This window comes from Sapajus apella, unplaced genomic scaffold (genome assembly GCF_009761245.1).
Source record: "Sapajus apella isolate SASKATOON/1434 unplaced genomic scaffold, GSC_monkey_1.0 scaffold2, whole genome shotgun sequence".
Lineage (NCBI taxonomy): Eukaryota > Metazoa > Chordata > Mammalia > Primates > Cebidae > Sapajus > Sapajus apella.
In genome coordinates this window covers 39,288,517-39,302,414 of record NW_022436942.1, presented here as the reverse complement: position 1 = coordinate 39,302,414, position 13,898 = coordinate 39,288,517, and the positions used below count along the sequence as shown (strand labels likewise).

At 33.7% G+C, this 13,898-nt stretch overlaps 1 protein-coding gene across 3 annotated transcripts in view; it reads right to left on the bottom strand.

Annotated features, from left to right (window-relative positions):
* The window catches only part of OTOGL (otogelin like), a 195,718-nt gene that overhangs the window by 61,402 nt on the left and 120,418 nt on the right, over positions 1-13,898 (bottom strand). For all 3 annotated transcript variants that reach the window (XM_032296527.1, XM_032296546.1, XM_032296537.1), the window contains 5 exons: positions 13,648-13,797; positions 11,033-11,152; positions 7,867-7,983; positions 4,535-4,691; positions 3,846-3,872 (listed from right to left, as the gene is read on the bottom strand). In XM_032296527.1, coding sequence (XP_032152418.1) covers positions 3,846-3,872; positions 4,535-4,691; positions 7,867-7,983; positions 11,033-11,152; positions 13,648-13,797 — 571 coding nt within the window. The remainder of the gene's footprint in view (positions 1-3,845; positions 3,873-4,534; positions 4,692-7,866; positions 7,984-11,032; positions 11,153-13,647; positions 13,798-13,898) is intronic.

The window sequence follows — 13,898 nt, the reverse complement described above, 5'->3', positions numbered from 1 at the left end:
ATCATTCTATTATAAAGACACATGCACAAGTTTATTCACAGTGGCACTGTTTACAATAGCAAAGACCTGGAACCAACCCAAATACCCATCAATGATAGACTGGACAAGGAAAATGTGGCACATATATGCCATGGAATACTATGCAGCCATAAAAAATGATGAGTTTGTGCCCATTATAGAAGCATGGATGAATCTGGAAACCATAATTCTCAGCATACTGGCCCAAGAACAGAGAACCAAACACCACATGTTTTCACTCATAGGCAGGTGTTGAACAATGAGAACACATGGACACAGGGAGGGGAGCATCACACACTAGGGTCTGTTGGGGATGCCAAGGAAGGGACAGTGGGAGATGGCAAGGTCTGAGAGGGATAACATGGGGAGAAATGTCGGATGTAGGTGATGGGGGGATGGAGGCAGCAAACCACATTGCCATGTGTATACCTATGCAACAATCCTGCATGATCTGCACTATACCCCAGAACCTAAGTATAATTAAAAAAATAAATAAAATAAATAAACAAATAAGAAAGTGACACAAACCTCCAAGATGCAAATATGCTTCAAAGTATAAATATGTATATTTGTACAAATATGGAAATAATATACAAATAATAAGATAATTATAATGAGATACAATTCAAAATGAAAAAGATGTGTATATAACTACAACTTGAGGGCTTGAAGCACCCTCATGAATATTCAGCATAAGAATGAGAAAGGAGACGGACAGTGAAATAAAATCTCTCCCCTGCTGCACACGCCCCCTAATACAGCAACCTGAAAAGACAATTTCCAACTGAGAAATCTGTTTATACAAAAACCTAAAGCTTTTGAATTGACTCTCAGTTAATTGGCAGCTTGATTCTGGACTATTTTTGTCAGCAACTGAGAGACAAAAGTCATTGATCTTATCATTAATTTTCTGCAGAGAGAGGTGTAATTTCACCATCTACTGAAAGCAATCATTTCCTGCAGTGATCCTTTAAAAACAGAAATAAGCATATCCTATCTAATAAAATTACTCTGAACTTAAAAATCACATGACAATTTTAATAGGAAATTGAAGTTCTCCCTCATCTACAGAAATAGCATTTCAAATGCAAGCTTTACGTTTTTAGTTTAAGTCATATAAATGAATACAAAGATATATAGAATAATTGTACTAAGGATTATTGAAATAATCTCAACAATAACTTTTAAATTCTCCTAATACTTTTTAAAATTCTTCCTACAGAATCACAATTATTTATTTATGCATGTGCTTTAAATATTATAAGTATCTTAATAACATAGTGTCTGGCATGTAGCAAATAAAGAAAGAGGCAATATTCCAGCTATAAATGCCCAAAAAGGACTAGGTAAATTTACAATAGCGTGAAATTATTTGGGATGAAACAAATTAAGAATAACCATTTGAAATCATTTTCTTTTTATTATTACTTTCCACAATCATCAAAATTTTATATTCTCCTTCAATCATTGTTGTGTTGCTTTTACAAATTCTGACTTCCCTTGGCATGTTGATGCCTTTCCCTATTACTCTGATCATAGGAAATTTATTTTCCTGCCACTCTACTGAGCCTATTAGTCTCATGAAGGCCAAATGCCCCATGTTCACTCTCTGATATTATCAATACAGTATTATAAATGAACTAGAAGAATAAGTTTGAAGGATTCTGTAGCACATTAGAAGAACGAACCATGGCTAGAAGTGCAGCGGACTTGTTAACAGAGAGCAAAATGTAGCAAGAGGTAGAGTGATTCAATACGTATAGAAAATTCTGCTTCTAGGTCCACAAGTCTGCAGAATAAATGCCAGAAAGTACAAAGGCACAGATGGAGATTGTCATAGCAGAACTGGGTGAGTCAGGAATTTTTTTAGTGAGGAAGTTATTGAAGCATTTTCTCAGATTGTTCTCTGTGTACTATGTAGAACCTGTGGTAACAATGTGTGGTGATCATCCCTACACTAGGATGTATTAACCATACAGTAGTCCATGTAGCACGGAAATCATGCTCACTGGCTCTGAAGTAAAACTGTTTACAAATCCCAGTTTGCCACATTTTGGCTAAGTGAATTTGGCAAAGCTATTTGATCTCTTCTTTTTGCTTCAATTTCTTCTGTAAAGTGTTGATAATAGTAAAATGCTGACAATAAAATAAAATAACATATTTTGATGTTTAAATTATATAATATAAAGAAAGCAGTTAACACAAGAAAAGCTACTGTTATTATTATTAGACAATAAATTGCATTTTAATTATGGAATCCAATAATGTGGAGTGTGTGTGTGTGTACGTGTATGCATGCATGTGTGTGGCAGTCTCTTTAAAATCTTGAACAGGAAATATTGTTACTTAGATTTTCTTTAACTACCACAGATATTTTTAAATGTTGAATTTGTCTCCTCTAACAAACATCCATAAATAAAACAAATATAACTAAAATAAAAAATTCTCATTTTCTTTTTAATTCATTATATCTATTTCTCTAAAATTATCTAGCTGTCGAATTTCTTCCTAGTCTAATAAGCCACCTGAAGTGCCTCAGATTGGTTGCTTGGCCCAGATTTCCTGTAACTATTATTCTAACTGACACATCCATCATGGGTCCAGGGTTTGCCCAGTTACTGACTAAATGGATACTTCCCTAGATCACCTTACTTGTCTGAATTAGGTTTTGGTGCCTGTGCCTTCCTCATTAAATAGATTTGAGAAAAAGACTCCAATTCTGCCAAATTCAAGCATTTTCCTTAAAGATGTAATTCTCTATCTTTTCTTACATCTATGCCTTAGTTTTAGACAGCAACACCTCTCAGATTTCTTATTGCAAATCTGGATGTTTGCTGAGACCAGGAGATCTTCATTATTATTTTATCAGTAAGTTCTCATTCCAATAAAATGTAAAGAATGATTATTGCCTATAATCATGTCAAAATAAAATCCTTATGTTAATTCTTACATAATTACATTTATACTTTGTTTCTTTGATTTCCACAACATAAGAAAAATGTGACTATAGTCACCATGCTGTGCAATAGATAAGAGAACTTATTCCTCCCATCTACTTGACACTTTTTGTCCTTTGACCAACATCTGGCCTTTCCCTGTCCTCTTTTCCACCACCAGCCTCCAGTAACACCATTCTACTCTCTATTTCTAAAAATTCAACTTTTTTGGATTTTGCAAATAAGTGAAATCACATCATATTTGTCTCACTGTGCCTGACTTATTTCGCTTAGCACAATGTTCTCAAGGTTCATCCATGTTGTTGCAAATGATAGAATTTCTTGATTTTTAAAGAATGAATAGCTAAAAGAAAGAAACTTAAATGTTCTCACCACAAAGAAATGGTAAATATTTGAGGTGATCGATATGCTAATTAGTCTGATTTGATCATTCCACAATGTGCACATGTATCAAAACACAAATTGTACCTACCCCATAAATATATACAATTATATGTGTCAATTTAAAAATAAAATAAAATTTTTTTAAAAATTTGAACAATGTTTACATTTATTAATGGTAAAGTTATGCTTTTGATCTAAAAAATTAACTAACTTCACCCATCCATTCATTCATGTCATTCTGAAACTGTACTGAGGGCTCTTAAATGCTGAGAACTTAAGTTACACATTATTTTAGTTTTTGGGAAATAAATCTTAGCACGAATACTTAGAAATTTTTTAAAATTTTAAAAATGAAAAGCTTTTATGGAGTTATACACCAAGTTATAAACAATTTATAGTTTGTTCACAGCACAAGTTGTTTAAAAACTTTTAATCTGAAAATACACCCAATAGAATAGTGATATTTTTAATTCGAATGTCACATACCTTCATTGTAGTATTCACAATCAAGTGCTAAAAGAAAAAAAGAATACATATTAAACTACATAAGAAGCCAATCACTTATCTGAATGTAGGCTTGATATAGCCACATATTTGTCAATAACTATGTGAAAGAATATGGAAGGGTATTACTTAGGAACTTTTTCTGAGAAAAACAGATTATTTAAGTGACGTAGTATAATTAATTAAATTTCATATAATTGTTTTAAGGTAGGAAAATGTATCTGCCAATTTAGAAAGGTCAACTGAAAGTGTTCAAACTGTAAGTTTGTTCAGATGTTTTACCACCTACACAACTAAATTAAAAGTTTAGTCAAATCTTGAAGCAAATTCAAGGTGATTTTTTAAAAACATGTTTCTTATCATCAGAACAATGAAACTTCATAAGCATATAAACATTAAAGTCATAAACAATTTCTCTAAGGATGGTGTATAATTTATATTTCAAATGGTATAGTGACTAATCAAACACAGAACAAAATATTATAATTTATTTTTATAAGTCCTTTTGGTATTCTATAATTTATTATTGTCAAAGGAATATAAAATTTAGTCATTTTGATTTGATTCTATCTCCATGAGTTTTCTGGCAATTATTTCTAAGATAAACCAACAATTAATATGTATTTCTGTATCAGGTCTTTACATAATGATGGTCTAAGTAGGATACTCACAACAAACAGTAGATGACCTCCAATGAATTGATATTCCTTCCTGACAACACTTGTATGCATATGCAGCTATACTAGTGCACAGACACTCACAGTCCCCACCAAGATTACAGTTACATGTATCTTCATGACAATTTTTGGCAAAAGAAGTAACATCAATCTGAAAAATGAGGTGAAAGATTACTTAATTTCAATAGATACTGATTAAGATTTAAAGTCAGCCCTCTAAAAGAAAACTATGCGTTTTCAAAATTTGATATTATCAGCTTAACACTGCCACCTAGAGAATTCTCTTTATTTCAAACCTTTTTATTGCCCAAAGGGGAAAGAAATGTATTAGGAAAATGTCACATCAAATAACTAGCAAAAGAAATAATAAGATTAATAAATACATGTAACTTCAACATCTGCAACATAACAGATTACTTTTTTGGAAGCTTCTTTCATTACTAGTATATGCACATGGCATTAAAAGAAGGGCATCTTCTGCTTCCAATTACAATTTTATGTAGTTTTCTATCTTCCTTCTTTCTTTCCTTTCTTTTTTGTCCCTATTCTAATTGCTATTAATGGTAACAGCAGTCTTTTAAAAAAAACTTATCCTATTTATTAATCTATTTATTTTATTTGCATTATAGTTAAGTAGCTGACAAATTTTAATATATTGACAATGTGTTAAAAAAACAAAAAAGAAGAAGAAGAAGAAGAACCAAGGGACCAGGTGCTATGGCTCATGCCTGTAATCCCTGCACTTTGGGAGGATGAGGCAGGTGGATCACTTGAGGTCAGGAGTTCAAGACAAGCCTGGTCAACATGGTAAAACCTCGTCTTTACTAAAAATACAAAAATTAGCTGAGCATGGTGGCACATGCCTGTAGTCCCAGCTGTGGGACACTGAGGCAGAATTACTTGACCCTGAAAGATGGAGGCTGTATATCAAGTCACTGCCTACGCCATCTCAAAAAAAAAAAAAAAGAAAAGAAAAGAAGAAGCAGGTTTTTGTGCCACTGAGCTGTATTTTATTTTGTAGGTCAGTTCATGGGTTAATTTTTCTTTTCAAGTGGAAAAGAACCAGCAGCCTCTGTGGTTCAGGACTTGACACAATATTACTTGTCAAGCAACTGTGGTCCTTGGAAACTCTGAAAAGTCTCAAAAGTAACCCTTTTTAGACAAGACTTTAGTTTATCTACATGCTTCTAAAATTGCAGTCTTCAAACTTTTCTGTCTCAGAATCCCTTTACACTATAAAAAAATCACTGAGATCCCCAAAGAGGTTTTGTTTGTGGGATTATATCTACCAATATTTACTCTATTAGACATTTTAAATGAGACACTTAAAAAATAACAACAGTAAACTCATTATATGTTAACATGAATAACATGGTTTTAGTGTTATTATCCCAAAAAATAGTGAGAAGAGTGCACTGTTGTGCATTTTTTGCAAATCTCTTTAATGTGTGGCTTAATATCACACAGCTGAATTCTCATATCTGCTTCTTCATCTGGTCTATCATAATGTTTTTGTCTTGTTTGGATCTGGGTTGAAGTAGATGAAGAAAATTCAGTTCCACACATATATTTAGTTGGAAAAGGAGTACTTTAATATCTTTTTCAGGTAATTGTGATATTCTTTGCTACTGTATCAAAACTCAAAAAATATTGTTTTCTTAAAAGTTCACCGCAATGTGAAGTCTAAAACCTTATTAATAAACTTTATATTTTGCTGTACTAAAATTTTTTATTTGAGTGGATGTTTTACTTCCGCATGATTTTGTAACATCATGCACTAGCCATGTGGAAAATTTATGGACCTGTGCAGATCTTTGAAATGTTGACATATTTAATTATATACAATAGCTACAAGTCATATTTGTTAATATTATCATCTAGATCATCAAAAAACTCCTTAAGTATAAAAAAAAACCTCATAAGGTCGCAGGAATGGATCTAACTTTTACAAAACTCTAATTTTTCTTTGAAAGTAAATTTTGTCAAAGACAACAGACACCATCGGGTGTTTCCTTAAAGCCACAGACTCATTTCACTCATTTTAAGAAAATACCAGCTTGGCGCAGTGGCTCACCGCTGTAATCCCAAGATTTTGGGAGGCCAAAGTGGGCGGATTATCTGAGGTCAGGAGTTCCAGACCAGTCTGGTCAACATGGTAAGACCCAACCTCTACCAAAAATACAAAAATTAGCTGAGCGTAATGGCTAATTTTTATATTTTTAGTAGAGGCTGAGTTTTACCATGATCACATAATCCCAGCTACTTGGGAGGCTGAGGCAGAAAAACTGCTTGAACCTGGGAGGCAGAGGTTCTAGTGAGCTGAGCTGAGATCACGCCACTGCACTCCAGCCTGGATGACAGAGCGAGACCAAAAAAAAAAGGAAAAGGAAGACAGAAAGAAGGAAGGAAGGAAGGAAGGAAGGAAGGAAGGAAGGAAGGAAGGAAGGAGGGAGGGAGGGAAGGGAGGGAGGAAGGGAGGGAGGGAAGGAGGAAGGAAGGAAAGAAGAAAGGAAGGAAGAGAGAAAGGAAGGAAGGGAGGGAGTGAGGGAGGGAGGAAGGAAGGAAAGAAGAAAGGAAGGAAGGGAGAAAGGAAGGGGGAAGGGAGTGAGGGAGGGAGGAAGGAAGGAAAGAAGAAAGGAAGGAAGGGAGGGAGGGAGGAAGGGAAGGAAAGAAGGAAGGAAGGGAGGGAGGGAGGAAGGAAGGAAGGAAGGAATGAAGGGAGGAAAAATATCTGTCAAGTACCCCTGTCTGAATGTCTGAATAACCATATGTCATTTTATTCTTTGAAATAGAATGGTATTCCAAGAAAAACAACCGACTTAGCTCACAACTCAAACAATCACACCAATGATTTCTCTCAAGACCTAGCTTTGTATACAGCAGAAATGTTACTTGATTTTTACCAATACATTGAAATATCGTTTAAACTTCTATTGGGACCTAAAATAATGACGCTAGGAAGGAGTTTTGAAAGTGAAATTTCTATATAAGTTACATTCCATCTTAGGATGCGCTTCTAAAACCATTTCAAATGTTCTAAAAGCAATACTTTTAAACTATACGTTGAGTTGAGAAGAATGCCCATTTGGCAGTGTTCTCCAAAGAAAAATAAACATTTATACTCTTAATCATAAAATGATATATGTAAATAATGTTCCATAAACTAGAACAAATTATTACAAATATGTACAAAGGTAAACTGTTAAATTAGATGGAGTGAGGGAGAAAGTAAATCAACTAAATGCACCACTTCTACAGAAAAACAAACCAACACTTATGTCCCCCTGACAATAGTTAGGTGGTAGATGTTAGAAGTGTTCATTTACCACATTGCGGCAAGAAGCAAAAACATCGCTGTACAAAATGGAGCATTCTTTCTTGGCATAAGGAAATTTGTTTTGATGTGCCTCACAGGGTTTAATCATTTCATCTGGATTTTCACACTGTCAAAAAAATTTGAGAGAGAAAAGAAGTTTTTAAAGGGATAATTTCTCAAGCAGAGTAACCTACCCGACTTCACTCATTACAATTGCACCTAATACATTCTCATTCTTTTAGATAGGATTTGCATAAAGCACCTGCTCACATTCAATTCAATGTTAATTGCATATATTACTTTTGAACGCAACTAAACAGAATAATAAAGTCATGGCAATATTAGAGATAGAGTGGTGATAGATGATTTTTAAATTCTCTTAAACACAACATTTGCATGCCTTAAAAATTACATGAGCATGATCTCTTTCTTTCATTTTCATCTCCTTCATTTCTGTCACAAATCGTCTGAGGGGTTATATGTACTCAAATCTCTGCAGACTCAATTCCCATACATGCAGCAGTTTGGCCTCTTCCTTCCCTAATCCACTTCCCTGACACTGCCCTGAAAAAAATATCATCTATGACCTCTTCATTACTAAATATAAAGGCAATTTTTCAGTCTTCCATCTTGCTTGACTTTTGCTGCCTTTGATTCTATTTAATACTTTACCCTTGTTAAATGTCTCTCCTCATTTGGTTTTAGTAACATAATTTTCTGCTGGGTTTCCTTACATTGGCTGTTGTTCCCTAATTTCTTTCTCCTTCCTTTCTTTGCAAAGCTTAATCCTCAAATCTCTATTTTTCTCATTCTGTACTTGTGTCCTGGCTTCAATGCCCTGAATATATTAGTAACTGCAAAATCCATATGTCCATCCAACATCTCCTTCCTGAATTTCAAAACTGGACATTTCCACCTAAATATCTCTGTCATTCTCTCTCAGCAGATCTTAACCATCCCTACCTACACCATTGTCCTTCCCCGGCTATCCATATTCATTGCCTCCTCTTTGCCCTGCCTCGGGGAGAAAAAGCAACATCTTCCTAGTAAGCCAGGAAAGTCGGAGACTTCTTGAAACCTCCAAATTCATCCTTCCTAATACAGTCTTTCAGCAGATGCTAATGATTTTTATCATTAATGCTTCCCAAATTTATACCGTTTTCTAAATCTCTACTGACTTAATATTTCTAGCTGGCTCTTAATATTTCCTCTTGGCTCTTGTATCTTGCAGATCTATACTTTGCATTTCAGCTATTATCTATTTCAAACCTTACACCACATCCAAAATGAACTTCTTGAAATTCACTTTACGTACCACACTCTCTCCAGCCTGACATCTTCTAGGTGGCTGCTCCCTCCTTTGCCTGTTATATTCTTTCCCATAAATTTTACTTTCTTAGCTCCTATAAATCTTATAAGAGTCATCTCCAGGGTGACTTTTCCAGGAACCTTTCTTGGACCATCACAATCCCTGCTTTGTGTGCACTTCTATCAAAGCAACTATCTTACTATGTTCTAACTGTTAACATTTCCACCTCTAAATTTTCCACCTATAGACTCTAAATTCCTTAAAGGCAAAGACTGTGATGTATCCATATTGTGTCTGTATGTAATGGAAAACATTAAGTGTTATATAAAAGGTAGTGAATTTTTTTTTTTTTTTTTGAGATGGATTTCACTCTTTGTTGCCCAGGCTGGAGTGCAGTAGTGCAATCTTGGCTCACTGCAACCTCCACTTCCTGGGTTCAAGTGATTCTCCTGTCTCAGCCTCCTGAGTACCTGGGATCACAGGCACCTGCTATGACACCCGGCTAATTTTTGTATTTTTAGTAGAGACAGGGTTTCACCATATTGGCCAGGCTGGTCTCAAACTCCTGCCCTCAGGTGATCTGCCCACCTTGGCCTCCCAAAGTGCTGGGATTACAGGCGTCAGCCACTGTGCCCAGCCATGAATTTTTTTTTTAAATGATATGAATTCTAGCTTTGTCATCAAGTATGAATAACAAACTCATTCTGAGGGGTTGTAAAATTATTTGACTACACCAAATATTTAAGTATCACTAGAAATTAGTTACATCTTAATTCATTTGCAGATAGAAAAAATGTAAAATGATTTTTTTTTCAAAAAAGTCTAAAGGTAAAAAAATAAGATAGCCACAATTAAAAGGATTTTGTCTCTCTCAATATAGTAGATATTTTAGATATTAAAAAGTACAATTTTGTACTCTTAAGCTTAGACCACACTCAAATATTACTGAATGGAATAAATGTTTTACTCCATCCCCTCTTTATTCTTTAAAGATATTTAGACATATTAGTAAACTAGGCAAAATACAGAAGTAACGAACCAAATGGTAACCAATCAGGAAACTGTGATTTCCTATCAAACACTCCTATCAATTAAAAAGAACAATAGGCTAAAAAGAAAGTAGAAGAAAGAATAGAACCAATTTCCAATTTGACACTGTTTTCTGAGTTAGCTCATCATTTTTCAAAATGTGTTTCACATAACACTATTTCCTTGAGAATTAATAAATAAAATATAGATTCTGTCAGTAAGTTTGGAAAATCCTTCAAACATATCTCTCCTTTATAGGCTTACAATGCCTCAAGAAACCCTTTAAAAGATAAATATGTCAAAATTAATTTATCTAACTGCTGCCAAAGGCAGTTGACCACAACCTACACACACACACGCGCACACACACACACACACACACACACACACACACACGTGTCCCCCTTCATTTCATGTAATACTAATAACATGACTGTTAAGAAATTCTGTCTTCATTTATTTATTTATTTGAGCTGGCAAAAGTTCTAACATCCTTTAAAATGCAGATACATTGATAATGCAATTTGCTATGGTGAGGAAAACATGACGGAGAAGAATTTGAATGTCACCTCTGCTACTTTCTGGCCATATAATATTAGACAAGGCCTTTAACTTCCCTGATCCTCAATTTCTTCATCTATAATAAGGAGACAACATCCTCTATATGATAAAGTTATCAGAAAAATTACATGAGAAGATAAATATGCAAGTTTATCAGCTATAAATTACTATGAAAATAGTATGTAAAATAATATTACCTAAATAAGAATAAAATGTTCTAGTGAAAAATATTCTTAAAAATTTTTGTTGACTTCTAAAATACATTTATGTAACTTACCTGTCCTAATGCCCAACTATCTCCAAATACCTGAGCATTTCTCACTTCCAAGTTATTAGATGTGGTCATATCATTTGAAGTACATTTATCAAAGTTTCCACACAACCCTGATAGCTTGTTCTAAAGTAAGAGAAAATCACCAGGAAATAGTCTATAATCACTGTAACATTTAAGGACTCATATTCATTAAAATTTTTGAGACATTTCAAATATACATTTAAGAATTTTTAGATCAATCATTTTAAAAAATTAACTTGAACAAAGTGGATTTTCTTACGCCAATTGAATTATAGTTGGTGATTATTTTAAATTTACAGAAATATTTTACCCAATTTCAAGTCCTATTTATCCACACTTACCAGTGTCTTAGCATTAATACAACTGATAACATAAATAACTTGGAAAAGTTTAATTCAAATAATACAGTACATATGAAAGTGTATGTGTATACAAGTGTATATGTGTGTTTATACATAATTCATGCATATATATATATATATATATATATAACTCATAATTATATACATTCCCATCCTTGTTAGAAACAAGGATATAGAATGAAGAATGGCAGATATATTCCCTACTTGCTGGAATATATCATATTGCCCACTTGTTGAAAACAAGTTAACCATTTGTTTTTCCACATCCCCCTTCCTGATGCCTCAGCTTTAGGATAACTACTGTTAGTGGCCACTGTCTTTGAACAGATGTGATCTCTGAAAACAGAGGCCCCATGGAAATAAGTGGTTATAGCAGATGTAATTCTATGATTATTGCCTGCTTTGCCAGAGACATAGGCAGCCTACTTCACCAATAAGGGATGCATTCTATTCTTCAATATTGAAGAGAGCGTTCAGCATGTTTAAATTCAAGGTTTTAAGGAGTGATTCTATTGCTTTTAGGAAATATCACTGCAAGTTCTCCTCCTTCATCTACTAGTAAAATATATTCTTATTCCTGTTGGAAACAAGGATATAGGATGAACAGCGAAGAATATTAGTTGAAGAAAGACAGCAATGACTAAAGGTTATTTCAGATTCATCAAAGAAGTGCAAGATGCTACCATACCTAAGAATAGATAGATCTTCAGGCTTTATTCTTCTTAAAATTGAAAGACTATAACTTCAATATACAATCATATCTTACATTTACAACATATCAAAATCTTTTTTAAATGTATCTTTTCTATATTTTTGAGAAGATACTGTTGCAATTCTAATTTTTCTCTAATTTGACAAAAATCATATCCACGAGTCTCAGTCTCAATTTCAGACAAACTAGAGTTTAAAAAATACATCAGTATTTTGAAAACAACTTTAATATATTAATTTAAAATATTCAAATAAATATTCAAAATATTTAATCAAATCTTAAATATTTTAAATAGTAAACTACTTAACAATATTTAATAAAAATATGCAACAGGGAATAGTATATAAAATAATTTAAAATGTAAATTGCCAAAAATTGTAAGCAACTCAGATTGGATATTCAACCAGGAATGGATAAATAAACTGTGTGGTACATCCGTACAACATAATACTACCCAGCAGTATAAAATTCATACAACAACTTATATAAATCTTAAATATACTTTGCCAAGTCAAAGAAGCCAGACCCAAAAGACTATACATTGTGCAATTCCATTTATATGATGTCTGATAAAGGTAAAACCATAGCAGTGGAAAATATAATCAGTGGTTGTCTGAGGTTACAAGGTAAAGATAGGGGTTGACAATAAAGAAGCAACATGAAGTAAATCTGCAGGTTGATAGGTATGTTCTATGTAGAACAGTTGCGGTGGATACAAGGCTCCATGTATAATATGGTTTGGCTCCGTGCCCCCACTCAAATCTCATCTCGAATTACAATCCCCACATGTCAAGGGAAGGACATGGTGAGAGGTGACTGAATCATGGGGGTAGTTTCCCCCAAGCAGTTCTTGTGATAGTGAGGGAGTTCTCACAAGATTTGATGGTTTAAAAGTGTGGCATTTCCTTCTCACGTTCTCTCTTTCCTGACACCTTGTGAAGAAGGTGCTTGCTTTTCCTTTGCCTTCCACCATGATTGTAAGTTCCCTGAGGCCTCCCCAGTTATGCAGAACTGTGAGTCAATTAAACCTCTTTTCTTTATAAATTACTCAGTGTCAGGTAGTTCTTTATAGCAGTGTGAAAATGTACTAACACAATGCATTTGTCAAAATCCGTAGACCTGGACACAATAAGAGTAAATTTTTTTACATTTTAAAAATAATTTTACTGCATGTAAACTTAAAAAGAATATCCAGAATGTGGAGAAAAACATAGAACGCAAATTGTAAGAATGGAATCTAGTTGTATCAAGAACAGATCACATAATCAAGCTGAAGAAAGAGAGAAGGAAGCTGGCCTATGTACCTTGGAAAACTGGAAACTGCAAGGTTAAAGTCAAAAAGAACTGTACACAAATGCTGTACTTAGTTGGCAAAGTACTTTTTCACAAGGGTATGAGTTAGTAATTCTGAAAATATAAACTACTTCTTAAAGAAAAACATTAATCATTTTATTTTCATCAAACATCAAAAAGTAAATGTGATTTTATTCATTGCATCTCATTTGGAGCTTAGGTTGACTTACCTTCCACTGTGGCCCAACTTTGATATGAATAGTTGTCTTCCTATCCCAAAGAATAGTGATATCTTTCTCTGGGAAGTACACCACAATATAGTAACCAGCCTTCCAAAGTTGGTAGGTAGGTTTGTTTTCCAGAAAAAAACCTGATCGTTTCTTTAAAAAAAAAATAGAAAAGAAACAAAATGAGTATGTTCTCTAATCAAAATATATCAAATTAATTTAGTTAATAGTTACCAACAACTATCTATGTACTA